Here is a 19,906-nt window from a genome sequence, read left to right as displayed (position 1 = left end):
CCACGACCAGCCTTTTGATGGGAGTGAGCCAGCAACGAAGCCCCGCTCCCTGTTCCCTCCCTGCCACCTCCCAGGGCTACCCTACACACAAGGGAGGTTGCAGAGAGGAACAGCCAAGTCCCTGGGGCCTGGAGGAACATCTAGACCTGTCCCCCAATTCTGCAGGGTGTCTCTTCCCCCACTTCCCGTGTTGCCTGCTGGCTCTGCCCACCCCTGTGACCCACCAGCCACCCCTAGGGAGGAGCAAAAGGCCTGGAGAGCCACGATTAACTGGATCAGCTAAGATTAATTGGGCAGAGATTAGCTAATGAAACCACTCTTAAATCCAAGGGCTACGAACTGGCAGCCTCTCCTGCTGAGAGGTGACCAGTAAGACAGGGAGCATTGTCCCCAAGTGCCACCAACCACCAAGCTCTTCCCCAAAGGATGCTGAGGAACGTGCTCTGCTGCCAGTCCCTCAGCTCCAGCAGATGACGAGGGAAATCCAAGGTGAGTTTCCCTTTGTCTGCATGCATCCAGCCCCACGTCACCTCAGTGACTCAGTACTCAGACGCCCCATTTGGCTGCACCGGTGTATTCTCAGCAGCTGCCAGGCTTTGTTACGGTCAGCCCTTCCCCTGCACCCTTTGTTGGGGCCCCCCAGCTCTGACTGGGACCATGGGACTCTGTCCTGCCTCTAGGGCAGCAGGGAACACGTTGACAGATGACACGGCAGCGTCAGTGCCTGCCAGCCAAGCTCCTCACCCACCTCCCGCCCCACACAGGACAAGGGGCCATGATGGTGCAGTTTTCTCCCGAGCAGCACCTGCCAGGCAGAGAAGCAGCTCAGAGGACAGCCCAGGACAAGGGCAAATTTCCCCCGTGCTCAGATGAAATCCAGCCCCTGCTTCCCTGGTGCCATCACAGGCACCCTGCCCATTGCCTCTTCACATCCTGCCCACCCCAATGTGGGACAAAGCTTCAGGGCAGGGTTTGCAGCTCCCTGAGAATTTCCATGTACATTCAGTTTACAGGTAGCTAATGTAAGAATGGATGAGGGTTTGTGTTCCCCATCTCTGCTGCAAAGTAACCCCACCCCCATCCCTGCTCCCTCCATCCTCTCTTCCAGACACTCAAACCCAAAGCAGGGAAAAGCTGCACAGAAAAGGCAGTGAGCTCCAGTGGGTGCCCAGCATTGCTGGGAACGGAGAAAGGTAGCAAGGGAGGGGGCAGACAACAGATTCCTACAAGACCCAGGGCTTGAGGGGCTGCAGCTCTTACCACATGCAGGGAGGTGGAGGGCGGTGGCAGCATCTTTGCCAACGCCAGCTGCCACCTCCCAGACAAAATGGAGGTCAGCAACAGCATGCCGAGATGGCAGAGCCACCACGCCCCTGGCCATACCCAGGGGAGGGGGAGGGTCTGCTGCCTCCCTGCCCCCCAGTGCCACGGAGGCCAGCTGCGTGGGGCTGCTCTGGGCGCTGGGATAGGACGGGCGCCTGGGAGATGCTCGGCTTGGTCCTTGTCCTCCCCGAGCCCTGATGCTGTCGCATGGCACCTGAGCAGGCAGGAGATCGGCTCACACGGGGGTCTGCAGGATCCAGGGGAGGGGTCACTGCCCCGTGAAGGGGGAGGAGGAGGAGGAGGAAGAGCAGGAGAAGGAAGCAGAGGAGTAAGACAATATGTCAGGTGCAGGGCTGCTCTCTGCGGACCTGGATGACCAAGCGTGGAGCTCTGCACCCCGGGACCTGCCCCTTCAACAGCCGGCAGCCACTGCACTGGCCCGCAGTGACATGGCGGCCCTCGTCCAGCCACTCCACAGCGCAAGGTCACCGGCAGCTGCTCGTCCTTGGGGGCCCAGAAGAGCTTTAGCATCGCAGCATCTTTGCCAGCTACCCGCGGTGAGAGCCCCAGGTGGGGCATCCGCCACTCCCTCCAGCGCTGCTGTTTAACTCTGAAGCATTATGATGATGACGCAAGATGGCTCAGCTGCATAACCACAGCCATCTGCCCCGGAGGGGAGAGCAGGGTTAGCTCTGGGGTACAAGGAGTTCCTGTGCCCCCGCCATGGGCTGCGGGGCATCCTCCCCCTTCGCACCCTGGCTGGGGCCAGGGCAGCAGAGGCGTCTCCTCGTCCGCAGGCATCCTCCCCCACCCTGCTCCGGCTGGATCCTTCTGGAAGATGGGGCGGCACCCGGCGGTCACCGCGCTGGGGACGCGAGGGCAGTTTTCCCCCCACACAAGTTCGAACATCGGGGGGCTCCGCAAAATGGCCACCGGCCGCAGCCCCCCGGCCCCGCCGGACCCTCGGGGATGCGCATCCCGCTCCCACCCGCCACGCCTCGCCCCCGCCGGGGCCACAAGGAGCGCCACCGCCACCCCGGAGCAGCCCCGGTTCCCCCCTCGGCCAGTGCCCCGGGGGGCGCGGTGGGGGTGCCCCGTGCCGCGCGATGCCGCCCGCCCCTACCTGTGATGCCCGTGGCCGTGCCCGTGGCCGGTTCGGAGGGGCGCAGCGCTCAGCCGTGGGCGGGGGCCGCCGGCATGAGGCCGAGCCGCGCGGTGCGATGCTGTTCCGGTGTCGGTGCTGGTGCCGGTGCCGGTGCCGGTGCCGGTGCGGGTGGCAGCGGCCCCGCCCCTGCGGTCCCCGCCCCACGCGCTGGTTGGCGGCCGCCGCCGCCCGGAGGGGAACGCAGGGACCGGGAGGGCGCGCTCGGGGATGGAGCGGTGACGTCAGCGCATCCCCCGGCCCCGGGCGTGCTGCGGAACCGCCGCAGGGGCGGGGCGGGGCGGGGCGGCACTCGGCAGCTGTCGCCTGGCAACCGGCACCGGTACCCCGGTCCTCCGGTACCTCGGTACCACCGGACCCCCAAACCGGACCCCGGTACCCCTGTTCCCCGAGGAGCTGCCCTCGCCGGGGCTTCCCGTGCGCCCGGCCCCGGCGCCGTCAGTTCGCTCCTCCGTCCGCCGAGCCCCCGCCCGCCGCCTGGGGCACGGCCGCTCTGCCCATCTGCGCCTGGAATACAGAGCCAGCGCAGAAAGCGGATTATTCCTTCGCTGCCAGCTGTTTCCAGCAGCATGGCCACCCTCGCTCCACGGCAGCCCCGAAGCCACGCACCCCCGCCCCAGCCATGCCCCAAATCTTCCTAGAGGACAGGCAACTGGGAGATCTTCATCCGATATGTCGTCATGGCTTTGGGGAGATGATGGCTGGGCAGCAGTCCCCAGTCTGATTGTGGCTTTCATCAGCCATGTGGGAGCAGACTCATCTGCCCTCAGCTCCTCTCAGTGGTAGCCACCCAGCTGCTGGGCAGATGTCCTCTAGGTGTCCCTTATATCTTCAGCAGCAGCCACTGGTGCCAGTTCTCACCCCTATGCTGCCATCCCTAGCAAAAGCTTTACTCACTGAGGGGCTCCTCTGGGCAGGGACCCAGTCATGGGTCTGCTAAAGCTGGCAGCTTGTTTGCATTTCAGGGTATGGATGGCGAAGAATGTGCCAGAGGTTGGGCACGATGCAACGTGCTGTGGGTACACATGGCAGGTAACAGAATATCAAACTGCCACCTGGGGCCTGTGGCATTCTCAGGATACACTGGGATGCTCATGCTCCAGGCTGAGCCTGCAGAGCACAGCTCACTGTGGCAGGGAATGTGTCCGTGTCCCAGTCCACAGCCCTGGTGCACATCAGTCCTACTGGCCAGCCTCCTTCAGGCTGTCACCCAGCCAGACACCCCTCTGCAAGACAGGTCCCTGGTCAGGGAGCCCTGGTCAACAGAAACTTTTTGCTGCAGGAGGAGCTATGAGCATGGCAGCTGTGCCAGAGAAGTCTCAGCACAACCATCCCATGGCACAGGATCCAGGTGCCCAGAGCAGGGATCCCACCTACTGGGGTACTGTTGGGAAACATTAGCCCTGGTGTTGTGGGGGCCAAGGAGACAGGGACTGCCTGGGTGCTTGGGAGTACCAGAGGCTGGCGTACCTGGAGAGTGATGAGCACTAGCAAGGAGACATCCCCCAAAACGAGGGGCCCAAGACATCAGGGATAGCACAGGTGACACATTAACCAGACAGAGCAGGCAACCAAGGGTAGAGTCCAGACTGGCAGGGGGGAGCACTGAATTCTGGGTCAAGGTCCGTGGGGAAACTGGACACTGCTGGCACAAGATACACTGTGCTGCAATGCTGGCAGCTGCTCAGGCAGCCTGCACTGCTCCTCTTCTCTGGGCTCAGCTCCTGGGGACAGCACATCGTGCCATGGCCACCAGCCTGCTCCGCGTTCCCCCGCCGGAGGAGCTGCTGCGGCCCCTGGCCGTGCCAGAGAGGCTGCTGCTCGGGCCAGGGCCCAGCAATGTACCCCGCCGCATCCAGGCTGCTGGCGCTCGGCAGCTCCTGGGCCACATGCACCCTGAAGTGCTGCAGGTGAGCTGCCCCAACCCAGCTTTCCTTCCCTCCCCTCCTCTTCCTCACCCCCAGGAGAGGTTAGAACAGCTCTGCTGGGGCAAGAGGAGCAATGGCAGTGCTGGCCAGCGTCCTGCTGCCACAGGTAATGGATGAGATCAAGGCAGGTATCCAGTACGCCTTCCAGACACAGAACCAGCTGACTTTGGCCATCAGTGGCAGCGGCCACTGTGCCATGGAGGCTGCCCTCTTCAACCTGCTCGAGCGAGGTGACACTGCACTGGTGGCCATCAACGGCATCTGGGGACAACGTGCCGCTGATATTGCCAGGAGGCTGGGTATGCTGGGAGCAGGCAGATAGCATGGCAGGGCTGAGGGGACTGGGCTTGAAGACAGGGTGCTTCCCCAATCCTGTCCCAATCCTGATAGTGCTCAGTGACACAGCTCACACAATCAGAGAGCACTCTGCTAGAGAGCACTCCAGTTTTTTTCCAAGAATGATGCCGCTCCATTTATGTTGTTTTGGCTTTATGGCTTTTCCACTGGGCAAATCTGCAGGAGGTCAGACCCTGGCAGGTGGCTCTGCTCCTGTTTCATGCGTGACCAATTGCCCCATGGAGCAGGTGTCTGCCCAGTCAGAAGCATGCCCAAACCTCATTCTCCTCTGCCTAAATTCCTCCCAGGAGCCAATGTCTATGAGCTGCTGAAGTCCCCGGGCAAGTATTTCACTCTGCAAGACATCGAGCAGGTGAGTGCCAGCCACTATGCAGAGGGCACAAGCTGACCTCCAGTGTGGTCACCTTCCCTCTGTGTCATGCAGGGCCTGGTGCAGCACAAACCTTTGGTGCTCTTCATCACCCACGGCGAGTCTTCCACGGGGGTGCTGCAGCCACTGGAGGGGCTGGGCGAGCTGTGCCACCGGTCAGTGCATGACCAGCACCCGCGGGGATTGAGGGCACCCCAAGGTCACCACTGGGGATTTGGGCCTGCTGATTTATCAAAAAATGATTAAAATTTTGACAAATTTCTCAAAAAAAATTATTAAAAGTGCTGGGCTTTTCTCTGGCTCTGTTGTACTGGAAGCAGTGCCAGTGAGACACGCAGTCCCTGTGGGGACCAGGATGCCAGGGCTGCAGGCAGAGGTGTAGCAAGAGGAGGTGGCAGGAACACGAGGCTGAGCTCTGTTCTCCCACAGGCATGGCTGCCTGCTGCTTGTGGACGCAGTGGCATCTCTTGGGGGAGCCCCCATCTTCATGGACCAGCAGGGTAAGAGCCACAATGCCATCATGGGCATCCAGGGGATGAAGGGGCTCATGCCTGGGACAGGGAGAGAGAGCAGTGGCATTAGCCCCTCCGCCTGCATTTTGGCTAGCAGCACTAAAAACTGGGGACCATCAGCAGTGCCAGGGGCCCTCCCAAAGCAGCCTGACCACAAGTAGGACCTGCCATGTGTGCCATCCTTGTGCTTTCCATCCACCACTTGCATCTAGGTCGGAGGGCTCAGCATTTTCCTGCTGGGAGCCTCTGGCTCCTAAGGCCTTGTCTTCCCTCTTGGGCAGAGATCGATGTCCTGTATTCAGGGTCCCAGAAAGTCCTCAACGCACCCCCTGGCAGTGCCCCCATCTCATTCAGTGAGCGAGCCAGGTAAGAGCAGCCCAATCTCACCAGGGTGGAAGGCAAAGGGGCTGGGAGAGACCATCTCCTCTCTGCCAGCCCACCTGCTTCAGTCCCACTCTCTGGAGAGCATGCCCAGCAGCAGTGCTATGGGGGAGCCCATCCCACCCCTGGGTAGTGACTGGGAGCTGGAGCCAATCTCTGCGCTCGCTTTAGGGGAGTCCCCGCTCCCACAGGGCTGATCCCACCTTGGAGCTGGTGGCGTTAAGGTCCCACCTCTCCCCAGTACTCTCTTCTGCCAGGGAGAAACTGCTGAAGAGGAAGACGAAGCCCCCATCCTTCTACCTGGACATGGGCTGGTTGGCAAACTACTGGGGCTGTGATGGGGAGCCGCGGAGGTGAGGGCAGGCTCTCTTGTTACCGACGGCTGCAACCGCTCCCTACCCAGCCTTTGTCCTGGCTCAGGGGCTGCCTCCCCATCACCCTGGCTGCCGGTCACAACTCTCTGCACTGGGTGATGAGGAGGGAGGATGCCGTGCCTCAGTTTCCCCGGCCACAAGCAAGGGGCTGCTGTGCTGCAGCCAAGCTGAAGCCCTGTGGGTGCCCCTTGAGTTTTGCAGGTACCACCACACGGCGCCCATCAACAGCTTCTTCAGCTTGCGGGAAGGCTTGGCCATGCTGGCAGAACTGGTGAGTGGCACCAGGCAGGCAGGGGAGCACCAGCAGCACCCATGGGGCTTGGAGGAACCGCCTGTCAGCAGCAGAGACCTTCTCTCCCCTTTCTGCCCACAGGGTCTGGAGACCTCGTGGGAGCGACACCAGACCAACTGCACCCAGCTGTGCCAGGGGGTGCTTGACATTGGGCTTGAGCTCTTTGTGGAGGAGGAGGTGGGTGCAGGGCAAGCCCACCACCAGCGCCACAGAGTAGGGGCAGTGTGAGGACACAACCCTGTGCAGCTGGATATGTGCCTGGGCAGATTTTAATGCCAGAGAAAAAACTCCCTCCTCAGTGATGCTCTCTCCTGGCAGTGTGCTGGGGTCACCAGGGTCCATGGGACTGAAACCAGTTCCTCTCTTCCTCATCAGAAGGCCAGACTTCCCACCATCACCACTGTCAGGGTGCCTGAGGGCTACAACTGGAAGGACATCACGGCCTTTTTGATGGACAACCACGGCATGGAGATCGCTGGAGGCCTGGGCCCCACGGTGGGCAAGGTGGGCAGAGTCCTCCCCTCCTGCTGCCCGTGGCTGGGCACCGAACCCTGCATCCAGCGCCACTCTGACAGCGTGCGGCTGGCTATGTCCCATTGCCCGGAGCAATCACACAGTCACCTCCTAATTGAATAACCGCGCACGTAATTAGCGGGGTGACGCCTCTTTATAGGGAACGGTGTGTTAAATAGGAGCGGGGGAGCTGTGTCGTGTGTCCCCAGCTCCACACGGGGCTGCTGAGGCACTCACAAATACTCACCCTTCCCCTCCAGGTCCTGCGCATAGGCCTCATGGGCTGCAACTCAAGCAGTGCCAACGTGGAGCGAGTACTCCGAGCCCTGCAAGATGCACTGAGGTGCTGCCAGCGCAGCAGGCTGTGAGCACCCCGGGCAGGGGGAGGCTGGGGAAGGTGGCCTGGCACTGCTTGGCTGCAGAGGGACCCCGCAGCACCCAGCAAGACAAGGCACAGTGGAAAGAAGCTGGGATAGCAGGGGCCGTGGAGGAGAAGGATGTGCTCAGTAGATTAAGACATGGCTTGAAACTGCTTCTCCCATTATTCCCCAGTGACCTGGCCCCTCAGTTCTTCCCCTTGCCCTGGCCCCAGTGATACTAAATCATAGAACATTTGGGGAGGTAGAAAGAAAGTTAGGCTTGGCAAACCCTGGGGAAAATGTTAAAAGTAGGCCCTGGGAAATGTTAGGCCTTGTGCTTGCTAAGATCATGTGAAACTGCACCTGTATAGTCAGTATATAATAAATGATATAATTGTTAGATGGGATTAGATAGAATTATTGTTTAAAGAATCATAAGAAACTATGTTAGGGGTTTGGGGGGATCATGAGAAATCCATGCTTGGGTAAAATCAATGCATACAATATAACAATGTAAGTTTAATAATTAATATGAAAGTTATATAACAATAAAGTATAAAAGCATGTTCAACTCAAAACCAAGTCGGGTTGGATTTGGGTCTGTGTACCCCTGACACCCAGAGCTCTTAATAAAGCACCTTCATATAACTATTCAGTGATTATGTGTTCCTGAATGCTAACACCAGGGCATGGTGACCTTCAGCAAGCTGACAGAGAGCTGCATGTAGGATATGACCACAGGTCCCTTCCCCTCCCATCACCAACCAATGCCATCCCCCTCCAGGTTGTGTACCATGAAGCACCCAGTGCCCAGGTCCACCAGGGCAGCCAAGAGGCTGTGTATGCCCCCCAGCTACAGCAGATGTGCTCTCTTCCCCTGCCACCTTCCCTCAATAAATGACACAGCAGCACACTGATCCCTGGCCCTATAGCTCTCCTTGCACCCCACCAGAGTTTCGAGACACTCTAATGGGGCAGCAGCAGGGTCCCACTCAGCTCTGCTGAGGGATTTCTTGAAGGATCTTGCTAAGGAGCTGGGACGCTGCTGAGCGGCGTGCGCTGTCCTGGATCCGGTACACCTGAAACTAAAGGCAGGTGGGAAGTGAGGGGAGAGGGCTTCCCGCTCTGCTTGAGCTCCATGCCCCAGCACTGCCAGCCTCCCACAGCCTCCACAGCATGCCAGAGGGTTCTGTGGGGACAACTGCAGTGATCCCAAGCTTCCTAGCTCAGGTGGCTTCTGGTGCTCCCTGGCGAGTTCAGCTGAAGGGCCGGGGTTACCTGGCTGAGTAGCATGTCAAAGTAGGCTGTGTCCCAGTAGGACCCATCCTCGGTGGGGAGATGCAGGAGGGCTCGGGTTTCTGTGTCTGCCTGCCAGCTGCCACTGAACCCATGGAGGCCAAAATGGAAGCGGAGGAAGCGCTGGGGGTCCCAGGCAAAACTCTCAACTTTATGGTAGAGGGAGGCAAGATCTGGGGCCATTCCTTGGAAGAGGTTTTCCCCTGGGTTCAGGAAGTGGGGCAGGTGCTGGGTGGCCAGGCAGCGGAGAAGGATCACCAAGAGCCGGTAGACAGAACCTTCCAGGTCCTGCCAGTCCTCCGGAGAGGGGAAGAGCTCTGTGCTCCACAGCAACACCATCTGTGCAGAAAGAAGAGCACAGGATCAGGCACAAGGCATGATCCCAGCAAGGCTGTCCCTTCACACCCTGCAGGTCACCATGCAACCACTTGTGGGGCCAAATCCATGGGGGCTGGAGCAGATGATGCTTTTCTGAAGGCCAAATACATACATCTGCCCTTTTTCTTTAAAAAAAAACCACAAGCACCACCCCCAAAACATTAAAGAATGCATCACAAAGCAAAGGACACAGGATTTGGGTTACTTGGAGCTGGAGCCATTCTGTAAGCAGAAAACATCCTTGCACCCTTCTTGACCCTTGGCTTGGAGAGCCATCAAAAGGCAGGGCACATCTGGATTGTGCAACCACATGCTGTCCCCAGCATGGCCAGTTGGCATGGCTCCAGAATGTTGAAAACAGGTTGAGTGGGGAGAGGAGGTTTTTTTCTCATCAGAAACACCACCCTCAGCCCTGCACAGGCATGTCACAGCACACCAGGGCATGGGACAGCCTGCAGCATGGCACAGGGGTTCCATCCCACAGACACAGGCAGCCTGGGCCAGGGGATGATGCCCTGCACACCAGTGCAGAGCCCCAGCTCTGAATTCACAAAGTATCTCCAGCTGGAGGCTGCTGGTTCAAGCCAAGGAAGAAGGATCAAAGCCCTCTAACCATGGCTGGCAGCAGCACCCATCCTTTTGTGGCACAACCATGAGCTGGTACACCCCAAAACACTGCAGGCACTAGCCCTTGTTGGGGTTCTTGTGCAGGGGAGCAGCTGTGGCTCTGCTTGCCCAGAGAGCCATGGTCCCAGCCAGCAGAACCAACCTACCTTCAGGTGGTTGAAGGTGAGACTGCCTTTCCCATCCTCCCCTCCCCAGTCCTGGTCACGGAGCTGGTCGAGCAGGCGGAGGCTGTCCAGACGGGGTCCCCCCAGGGTGTCCACTTCTCGGAGCAGCTTCAGGATGGGAAGGTGAGTGGAGGATCTGGAGGAAGAGAGTGGCATCTGGTGGGAGGGGCGCTGAAGATCCTTCCAGGATGGGGAGAGTATGCCTGCAGTGACTTGGTGTGTGGGAATACCTCCATGCCACACATGGGGTCCCAGTCCATGCAGCATCTCAGATCTACCTCCTGCTCTTGCCTCTGGCAGAGCAGAACTTCAGAGGTGTGGAGTGAGATGAGAACACTGCTAAGCAGCTCCTGCCTTCCCAGGAGGATCAAGAGTGGAGTAAAGTGGGGTTGTGCTCCCCTACGTGTAGTGGGGAGGGGAGGCTGGGTTGCTCCCCAACAAGGGGCCAAGCAGCCAGCTGGACCACTTTGTTTCCAAAATAAACATGGTCTGGTCCAGCTGGCTGCTCAGCCCCACCATGGGGCTGGGTAGTTGTGCTGGCAGGCAAGATACATCAGCCTAGTCCTGTTCTGTCCTCCAGCCCACCTTGTGAGGCACCTCATCACCCTGCTGCTGCCAGGTGCCTAGACTTGTCTCAGAAGCCCAAGCAGGGACCTGAGAGATGCCACCCTCTGTACACTCAGGGTGCAGCTCCAGTGAATAATTATAGGGGGCTCCTCCAGTTGCATTCCCTCTCTTCCCCTGAGCTGTCTGAAACTTGTCTGAGATTTCTTTCTCCAACACAGGGAAGGGGGTTTGCACATCATGGGGGGCTGACTTCAACCCCTGCTGACATGTCCCTGCCCTTTCCCAACCTCTTTTTGCCTACACCCAGCAGTGCAGCCCGCCAGGGGAGATCCCTGGCACAGGATCACCCTGCTGTGCATGCAGCCGTGCCTCTCACCTCCAGCAATGGGGAGAGGCAGGAACAAAGTGTGCCTCTTCTGTGGCCTTCCTGAGGCTGCCTTCAGGGAAGCCACTGTCTCTCTGTCGCCTCTGGAGCCAGAGTGGCTCTTGCTGCCTCCTCACCACAGGAACAATGTCAAAGCGAATGGTCTTCCAGCTGCCACGGATCAGCAGGGAGAGCTCCATGGCATCTTCCTGCAGGTTTTCAGCACTGATGTCACCTAGATGCAGAGGGTTTGGAAGCAGTGAGGAGGTTAGCACAGCCAGTCCCGCAGGCTGAACCAGGTGTGTGCTGCAGCACCCGTGGCCATGTCCCACCCCACTCGACAATGCTGCAGTCTGGCTGCAGTTCCTCGGGTAAATCCCTTCTCCCAGTCATGCTGGGGTGGTTTTACAGGAAGAAGAGTTGCAGGCCTCAAGGTCAGGCACGGCAGGAAGTCTCAAGCGATCAAACTGAGCTGTGCTTCTGGGTGGCTGAACAGAGCCAAGAAAAGCAATGCAGCCCGAGAAAAATGGATCAGAAAAGGTTCATTGCTTTGTGCGGGTGGAGGAGGATGAAGGACACTGGCTTGGCCACAGAGAAAGGAGGGATGGTGGACTTCCTTTGACTGGGTTAGGAGACTTTCAGACCCACTGGTCCTCTCACATCACCCTTTCACCCTGGTTGAGCTTTACTTCAAGAAACACACTGGGAGATGAAAGTGCATGAAGAAGCTTAAGGAACTGCTATGGGCATTTCCCAGGGTCCCCTCCCACCACATCTTTTCCAAGGACACTGCTGCCAACTGGGGCTGAGGTGTTCACAGGGTCAGACCCATGCCCCAGGGTCCTGCTCCAGCTCTGACACACTCCGAGCTCTGACACACTCCCAGCTCACTCTCCAAACAGCCTCCTCTAGGGAACAGGGGGCACTTGGAGGCCAAGAGGTGGAGGGGAGAATGTAGTTAGGGTAAACCCTAACTTAAGCACACCAAGTCCTTAAGCAAACCCTACCTGGGGACTAGCAGCAGGGCTGGGTGAACCCTGCACCCACCAAGAAGGGTGCCATCCGTCCCAGGTGAAGATTCCTGAGGATGACTGATGCCCTGGGATGGCAGGGAATAATAGTTTGCATCTCCCCTTCCTTAGCTGGAGGCAAAGCCCATCCGAGCACACAGTGAGGTGCTTGCTCACCTGGCCTGCAGGTGGGCCACATGCCCAGGAACATACCTCCCATCATGTTTGCACAGGGATCACTGCCAAGCTGGGAAGCTGGGCAGGCACTGGAGGCAGCTCCTGGCTGGGAAGCACGCTGCCAGTGTACGTACCTGGCTGAAGCAGGAAGAGGCGTTGGCAATGCACGATGGCTGAAACAAGGAGCTCTTTCAGATGCTGGAGGATTTTGCCTGGAAGCAGGCACCCCGCACCACCTCCGTGCTCCATCACATCCACAACACCAGTCCAGTCCTCCAAACCAGTCCCTGGAGAGCACACTCCCAGATAGCAGGTGTTCAGCTCTGGAGGATGTCTGCCTGGGGTGTCCTTGGGCTGGCACGCCAGCACACGCAGGGTATCACCGTCAATACGCACGGGCATCTCGAGAGCGACAGCGTCCTCAGAGGCACAGAGAGAGAATTCCAAGGCTTCCAGGTTCCTGGCGTACTCCACGAGGAAGCGGGGTTCCCTGGCATGGACACTCTCCAATAGGGTGAGCAGGATGTCCTCGGCCCGCTGGAAATGCTCCATCCGCTGCCTCTCGCGGGACACGACCACCCCAAGGTAGCTGTGCCAGAGGGAAGTGTTGGCTTCCATGGCAGCTCTGCCGCTCTCTATCGCTGCCCCGAGCAGCAGTGAAGGTGCGTGGGCAGGGAGGGCAGGGCTGGGTGCCGGCGTGGGGCGGGCGGAGGGAAGCAGAGCCGGGCGTTGACAAACACCGGGTGCTGGGTGGCTCCCAGGGACAGGTACAGGGCAAACCCAGGGCGGGGGCTTGAGTCACACCGTGGCCCCACTTCTGGCACTCCAGAAAGGTGACGGCGGTGCTCAGTTGGTGGGTCACGCCAGGGCAACTCTGTGTGCTCTCTCACACCCTCCATGGCACAGGGACTGCGTGCCGGCAGTTCCCTCTCACAGCCAGTGCCAGGTGAAGGGACCCACTGTCCTCCCAGCCCAGCCCAGCCCGGCCTAGCCCAGCTCAGCCCAGGCAGCTCTTCCTGACCTGGGTGGCGCCCACAGGAGCTGGGCAGACTGCTGCTGGAGCCGGGCCGTGCGGCGGGGCTGTGGAAGGGCTGCAGGACCCTGAGCGTGCTTTGCCGATGCTCTGTCAACAACGGGCTCCGGCTCCATCAGCCTCCAGCTCCCCAGGTGCGGCGGCCCCCGGCGCCCCTCTACGAGCGGGGCCGCCTCGCTGCGCTCACCGGGGCGAGGTTTCCTGCCGGGCTGCGGGAGGATGGGCACGGGAGGACTCACAAAGCGGGAATTTCGACCCCAAAGCCGCCGTGGGGAGGGGTCCGGGGGCGGCGGGGCCGGTCCACGCGGTCCCTCAGCCCAACCGCTGCAGCCCCCAGCCCCGCTCCAAGCTTTGGGGTTCGCTGCAGCCCGAGCTGCCCGCGGTGGTACCCTCAGAACTGTCCTCATTTCTCCCTGTCTCTCACAAATCCCGGAATGGGGATTTCCGGGCATGTTTTTGGGTGCCGTCACCTTCCAGAGGTACGTTCGCTCCCGAGATGCGCAGACCTGGAGCCGGAGCTCAGTGATTGTGGCTGGAAGGTTGGGTTCTCACTGCAGTACAACGTAGTTCAGCTGTCCCAGGTTTTCCTGCACACTGATTCAGAGCAGGGAAAGAAATGGGGAAGTGAGGGAGGCTCTGTGGCATCAGGGGGCCCGAGATTAGCATGGGGACCATTTCTCTGGAAGGGAGGGAGAGTGCCATGGGGCTCATGGATGGTCGTCTCACCTCCTGTGGCTCATGCTCACCCTTTTAAACAACCCAGATGAGGTTTCTGGATCTCCCCAGGGGTTATTTCCAGTTCATCCTTGTGCCTCCTTCAGTTCCCCGTGGCTGAGGAGGTGCCCTGCAGATAGGAGCCTTTCCCTCATGTTCATTTACTCTTTTGCCAGCTGACTGAAGGAGCTCCAAGAGTCAGAGCAACTGCAGAGCATCCTTGAGCACATGAAGTTCGAGTCATTAAGCCTGCACTGGGCTCCTCACTACCAGAAGGCTGTGGGTGCTCTGAGCTGGGAAGTCTCAGCCATATTTTAAACCCCAACAGTGGGTGATGGGCCCTGCATGTCCTTACCTAAGCCCTGCCATTCAGGTTTCACCCCATCTGAGCAGGGGATGCTCAATCCCCCACACCAATGGCTGTCTCAACAGGGCTGAGGGGGTAGGTCTTACTCTCCCTCATCATGTGGGGAAGACAAGATGGCTGGCATCCCAGAGAGGGACTGAAAGCAGCAGACCCCTATCAGAGGTGACTTGGGCTTATCCTGAAGAATGCTGAACCCAAGCCAGGCAAGACAGATTACTGCTTCATGCCTTGGTGTGGGAAGAAGAGGGCAGAGAGATGCAGGCCACCACTTTTCCGAGGCATAGCTCACTGCTGGCAGGGTTGCTGTGCACCCATGGAGCATCATTTTGTCATGGATGGAGTCCCTGCTGCAGCAGCAGCCAGGACATTCCTTCTCTCAGTGCCTGACAGGAATGCTGGAGGAGGCTGTGGGCATCATGCAGAAGCTGAACTGAGAGCCAGGGGTGGTTCTATAGGAAGGTAAGGCTGGGCTGGGCAGGGAAACACAGCTGTCCCCCTGATGTCTTGGTGCTAGTGGGGTAACCCTGCTCTCTTGACACAGTGCTGGCTGAGCCCGCTGCCAGAGCTCTGATGGCAGGAAGAGCCAGTGTGATGTGATCCCTTTGGCTCATCTCTGCTTTGACACCTGCACTTTTGGGGCCTCTGGGTGCCACAATCAAGAGTTTGGTACTGCAAATGCTGCCTTCTGCCCCTTCTGATGCAGAAGGTAGCATTTGGGACCTCCTCTGGAACCTCCCCTTCTCCCCTTTCCTCCTTCCCCCTTCTGCCTTTCCCTTCCTCCTTTCTTCTTCTTTCTCCCCTTCCTGTTCTTCACCCTTTCTCCTTTCCTATTCCCCTTTCCCCTTCCTCTACCAACTTTCTCTCCCCTTCTCATTCTCTCCTCTCCCCTATAGGCAAGGGGCCAGGGGCAGGCCCTGGAGGAGCATCTTCCTGGCTGCTGCCAGGCACAGGAAGCATAGTGAGGGACCCTCCTGCAGGCACCATGTGAGAAGGAAGAGTGATGCTGGGCAGTGACACATCTGCTGACAAAGATGGTGGGAGCAGCTGAAGGTGCTTCCAGATGCTGAGCAATGCTCTGAGCAGGAGGGAGCAGAGCTGGCGTGGCAAGGGAATGGTGTGGATCAGGTGGTGGGGGCAGAAGCTCTGTCCCACATGGATGGGCGGCTGAGCCCTGCTGGGGCCGTGCTGCAAGGGGTGAGCCATAGGGCAGGGACACTGTGTGGCTGGGCATTTGGGGCAACACCTGGACACTCAACCCTGCAATCAGGCCAAGCTGAGCACACCTCCATTGGCCAAAAAACAGCAGGAAAAAAATTCTAGCAAGAAGGTCAGCTAGGATATGGAAGGCATGGCTGGAACGCACAGTGTCTGGACAAGCAGAGGCTGCTGTCAAGTGCCTTGGTAGTGGCAAAGAGTCTGGCCTGAACGAGCTAATAACTGTTTTCATCTCACCATTTTACGGTTCCATTAATTTTAGCTCTATTAAAGGAGAGAGAAGACAACCCCAAAATAACAGCCAAGTGCAAGCAAGAGAAAAGAAAAAACCTGGGGGCATGGGAGCACTTGGCACAGCAGAGGTGGGTGAGGAGCTGCAATGAGCCCCCAGTGTCCCTCGCCCAGCTTGCCTCTCTGTAGGGTTGTGCAGTGTGACTGCTGCACCCTAGACCCTGCAAGGTGCCATCATCACCCAGCAGAAAGATCCTGGGGTGCTGAGCTGGAGGGTTGAGGAGATGGCAGGGCACAGGGGCATGTGGGAGGTAGGTTATGCTCTGCCCCAGCACCACAGTTCCACACCAGCACTTCTGCACCCCACAAGCCCCCAGAGTGGCATGGCCCCCAACAGAACAGCTGGGATGGGGAGGGGGGACAAAGGCAGGGAAGGCAGAGAGGAAGAGAGAGTAATTTAACATGACAGGCTGTTTATTTTGGCAAAAGGGGTCTCTTTTCAACAGATTTCAAAGCTCAGCCCTGAGGCTTGGGGGGGACCACACAGAGGGGTGGGAGATGAGAGGTGCAAGATGGGGGTTTCAGTGGGGCACCCAGAATGAGAGGGAGGGTGAAGAATCTCCTGTCTGTTCATCCCTGGGGCAGGGCCAGGTCTTTAAGTTTTCCCGTTTCAAGCCCTGGGTGTGCTGCAGTGGGGTGTCCCCATGGGTGCCCACGCTCTCACACACACATGCTTGCCTACATGCATCCACACACATTCGCATGCTCCCCCTGCCCCTGCTCCTTCCTCCAGGCTAGGGCTCAGCTGGAGTATCGGCTTCCCCCAGTGACATTTCAAAATAGGCTGTTTATTAAAAAAACAAAACAAAACAAAGAAACCCCCCAAAAACCCCAAAACAAAACCAAAAAACACCAAGGCGGAGTGGGGGGGAATTGCTAGGAAAGAAATAATTATTATAATCACATTAAGAGCTTTGGCTGTAAAACTCTTGTGAGGGCACAGGGAAGGAGCTGGGGCTGCTCTCTGCGGGGAGTACAGGGGGCGGTTTTCCTGCCTTGTGCTCTTTTATTTTCCAGTCTTGATCCAACAACACCTCCCCTCCTCCCCTTTTCCTCCCCTTTATCCTGGGAAATGAAAACAATTTATTTAATGATGGATCATCCCTTTCTCTGGTCACTGACCTTCTGCGTGAATTTCTGCTGAGCTCGGTGGAAAACTCGAGGCTGGGTTGTGGATCCCATCTGTGGATGGGGGAGGGGGGGAGCTCACCCTTATCCTTCCCAAAATCCACAGCAACAATCCTGGGGAGCAGGACAGGGCTGGCAGAGAGAGTCCCCACCAGGAAGTCCAGAAGCACACTTTGCTGCAGGCACTATCCCTGCAGACTGAGGGCTTTGGAGGCAGGTATGGGGGCCCCAGAGCCTTCCACCCCCTTCCCCTTCTCTCCTGGAACTCCTTCAGGCGTTCCTGGCACCCACTGCCTTCTCCCCGACCTGCTCTGAGCTTGGGGTGCAGTGCCAAGGTGGGAGTGGGCAATGGAGAAGTGATCTCCACTCTGCCAACAGCCCTTGCTGCCTAGGGGGGGTTTCTGGCTCAGGGTATCTGTGGGAAGCAGTTTTCGGATCTGATCAGGAAGGCGTGTGGGGCTGCGTGGGGCTCCCAGCAGCAGCCGGCGATGGATTCCCGTAGCAGGAGGTTTGGCCTCAGGCCGGTCCCCTGTTTGGCTGGGTTCTGTTCCCTGGGGAGGGATTGCAGGGGTGAGGGGAGTGAGGGGGAAAGGCAGGATCACAGCCACCTTTGGCTGGAGGGTGGCGGGGCTGTGTGTGCTGTCAGCACCCGGCACGCACTGCCCCGGGGCCCCAGGCAGGAGTGTTGCCCTGTGTCCCTGCCAGTCCTGCTCAACCCCCAGCTGACCTGCAGAACCGGGATGGAACAACCCAGCAGCCAGCCCCCTCCCCTCTGGCCCTTCATCTGCCGTGGCCTGTTGCTCAAAGCATGGTTCTTGTAAAAATGCATAAATATTTATACAAGAATAATTTAAAAAACATGGTCTGTCAAATAATCAAAGCAGCAGAACATCCGAGGAGCTTTCAGCTGGATTGGGAAAACTGATGTTGCTTTCCGATGCTCCGCTGCAATGCTGGAGGTGCCCGCGGCCAGCCCCAGCCCTGTGTGATGCCAGACTTGCCAATGTGGCTTCACAACAGGTTTGAAATCTTCATTAAAACTGGTGCTGGGCTGGCTTTCCCTTCCATTCACCCAGCTGCCTGCTGCAGGAGCCTCAGCTAGGGATAAGACTTTCACTCGGCCCTGGTTTCAGCCTCGTGTCCTGGTTTTGACACAGTTCCCTGCACTGGGACTGCCTCAGAAGCCAGGGATATCCCTAAGTGAGGTGGTGTGTCCCTGTGCTCCCCTGAGACGTGTGGTCAGGGACTGGTGTGGGGAGTGCCAGGGTGGCAGCTGAGCTGGTAGGGTGTCCCCTGGTGCTGCCGGGCCCCTGATAGCAGCCCCATCTCTCCAGAGCCAGCAGCACCCTCAGCATTTCAAAACCTTGGCTTTGCAGTGGTGGGGCAAGAGCCTTGGGCTAGAGCTTGCCCCAGGGAAGAGGATTTGGGTCCCTCTCAGTGATTGCACATCCCCACTTGTGCTGGTGTCAGCAGTGGCTGGCAGAGCCACAGCTCCTTTTCTGTGTTCCAGTGGCACTGTGATCCCCCAGCATCACCAAACAGCCCTGAGCTTCCCAGGGGAACAGCACCTGGAACCCCCCAGGCCCATGTCCTTCTGCTCATTTGGGACTCCCCTAGCAGGGGGGAGGGGACACAACGGCAAGCCAGTAACATCCCTGTCACCATAGCTCAGATGACATGTGGCCACCAGATGCCGTGGCCATGTGGTTCAGAAGGGTCCCAGGGTGGCAGGAGGAGATGAAAGGATGGGATAGGGGAAGAGGTCCCCCCTGTTCCTATGCCCCTGTAGAGTGGAGGCAGGCATTGCTGGGGGTTTGGGGGAGCAGGAGCCTGGTGTTGCAGTAACCTCCATCCTCCTGGCTACCCTCCAGCCCCTTCCCACCACCCACATCTATGCGCGTGATCTGTGTTGCTGCATTCTTTGAGCCTGGGCCAGATAACAAGTTCAAACCCTTTCATTAAACCTCAGCTCCCCTCAAACACCCACAGACCTCCCTGGTCTACCTGGCTGCCTCTCCCACCCTGGGGAGGGAGCTTCCAGGACTAGTTTTGCCCCACAGGAGGTGATGCTTGTGCCACACACGTGTTTAGCATCTGCAGGGAATGCTCTCTGGGCTTGGCCCAATTAGCTGGAAGGGAGGGGAGAGCCAAATCCAAACCATGTGCTGACCTGCAGTTCCCTCTGCCTGAAAGCATCCGTGCTGAATGTGCTCTGGATCGTTAATAGCTCCCCAGGCCCCTTCCACATGTCCCATTCCCCAAGCATGGGGTCTGACTGGGGTGGGGGGTGGGTAGGGTTTTGTGCTTTTTCCCAGTCGTTTTCTAAGGCTGCCTTTTGTGGGGGGTAGTGGGCTCTGCTATGGGGCTGGGAGGAACCAGGGGGTGACTGCCTGTGGATTTGGGGCAGCCCTGAAACTGATGCCAGGTAGAGGTAGGCTTGGGGTCAGTGGAAGGATCTCTGTCTCCATCTCTTGCCCCTGGAGGTGGTTCTTCACTGGGGAGCATCTCCAGTTGCGGGTGCCAGTGAAGCTGGGATGAGAGTCCAGGATAGCCCTGGGACCTGCACCATCCCCCTCCACAGCTCAACAGCCTCACCAGAACTACTCACTGGGATGGGTGTGGCAGGTCCTGGCCCTGTTTTGGTGGCCATCAGAGAGCTGGACACTATAAAGGTGGTGGCAGAAAGGGGCATCTGTTCCCAGAGATAGAGTGGGTGGTGGAGGACAGAGCTTGGCCAGATGCTGTGAGGAAAGGGCTGCTTTCCCCCACACTCCCCCCAGCATTCTCAACACAGAGCCCAGCTTCACACTGGCTCCAGCTCCAGGCCCAGAGGAAATGTCTGCAGCTGGGGCCCACAGCTGTTCTCCCTGCTCCATTTACTGCTTCCAATTTAACATCCCGGGGAGCTCGGCTGGACAGCATGGGGGGAATATGGTGATGCTTTCCTGTGCAAAGCCTGCGTGGAAGAAAATCCTCCCCTCACACTTGGGATGGCTGCCCTTTT

General features: G+C 58.7%; 3 protein-coding genes across 33 annotated transcripts in view; 1 reads left to right on the top strand and 2 right to left on the bottom strand.

Moving 5' to 3' along the window:
• The window catches only part of KIF1A (kinesin family member 1A), a 41,981-nt gene extending 39,232 nt beyond the window's left edge, over window positions 1-2,749 (bottom strand). For 23 of the 24 annotated variants that reach the window (XM_086844635.1, XM_086844637.1, XM_086844638.1 and 20 more), the window contains exon 1: window positions 2,447-2,723. The gene's annotated coding sequence lies outside the window, so the exon portion shown is untranslated. Of the gene's footprint in view, window positions 1-2,446 lie in introns of all 24 variants that reach the window. The other variant, XM_086844660.1, reaches the window with a different exon arrangement.
• A 1,243-nt stretch (window positions 2,750-3,992) lies between these two features.
• AGXT (alanine--glyoxylate aminotransferase) lies at window positions 3,993-8,222 on the top strand. 7 transcript variants are annotated; one of them, XM_086844665.1, is made up of 11 exons: window positions 3,993-4,395; window positions 4,520-4,712; window positions 5,058-5,122; window positions 5,195-5,295; window positions 5,570-5,640; window positions 5,865-6,018; window positions 6,291-6,386; window positions 6,609-6,678; window positions 6,781-6,876; window positions 7,018-7,203; window positions 7,473-7,677. In XM_086844665.1, the coding sequence occupies exons 1-11, from the start codon at window positions 4,156-4,158 to the stop codon at window positions 7,578-7,580; spliced, it is 1,380 nt and encodes a 459-aa protein (XP_086700791.1). In that variant the 5' UTR covers window positions 3,993-4,155; the 3' UTR covers window positions 7,581-7,677. The 7 variants fall into 7 exon arrangements, with proteins under 7 accessions (XP_086700791.1, XP_023789336.1, XP_086700787.1 ...); XM_023933568.2 differs by having other exon boundaries at window positions 3,997-4,395; window positions 5,934-6,018; window positions 7,075-7,203; window positions 7,473-8,222; XM_086844661.1 differs by having other exon boundaries at window positions 4,101-4,395; window positions 5,207-5,295.
• Window positions 8,071-17,983, bottom strand: MAB21L4 (mab-21 like 4). 2 transcript variants are annotated; one of them, XM_086844668.1, is made up of 8 exons: window positions 16,897-17,983; window positions 13,934-14,120; window positions 13,658-13,781; window positions 12,289-12,743; window positions 10,980-11,202; window positions 10,019-10,172; window positions 8,850-9,206; window positions 8,071-8,656 (listed from the first exon to the last, which is right to left on the bottom strand). In XM_086844668.1, the coding sequence occupies exons 4-8, from the start codon at window positions 12,704-12,706 to the stop codon at window positions 8,564-8,566; spliced, it is 1,245 nt and encodes a 414-aa protein (XP_086700794.1). In that variant the 5' UTR covers window positions 12,707-12,743; window positions 13,658-13,781; window positions 13,934-14,120; window positions 16,897-17,983; the 3' UTR covers window positions 8,071-8,563. The 2 variants fall into 2 exon arrangements, with proteins under 2 accessions (XP_086700794.1, XP_023789339.1); XM_023933571.2 differs by lacking the exons at window positions 13,658-13,781; window positions 13,934-14,120; window positions 16,897-17,983 and having other exon boundaries at window positions 8,491-8,656; window positions 12,289-12,815.
• Window positions 17,984-19,906: the final 1,923 nt, after the last annotated feature.

The sequence above is a fragment of the Cyanistes caeruleus genome, chromosome 10 (genome assembly GCF_971803275.1).
Source record: "Cyanistes caeruleus chromosome 10, bCyaCae1.hap1.1, whole genome shotgun sequence".
In the NCBI taxonomy this organism is placed as follows: domain Eukaryota; kingdom Metazoa; phylum Chordata; class Aves; order Passeriformes; family Paridae; genus Cyanistes; species Cyanistes caeruleus.
The sequence above is the reverse complement of the archived record's forward strand: the minus strand, read 5'-3'. Positions and strand labels throughout refer to the sequence as shown.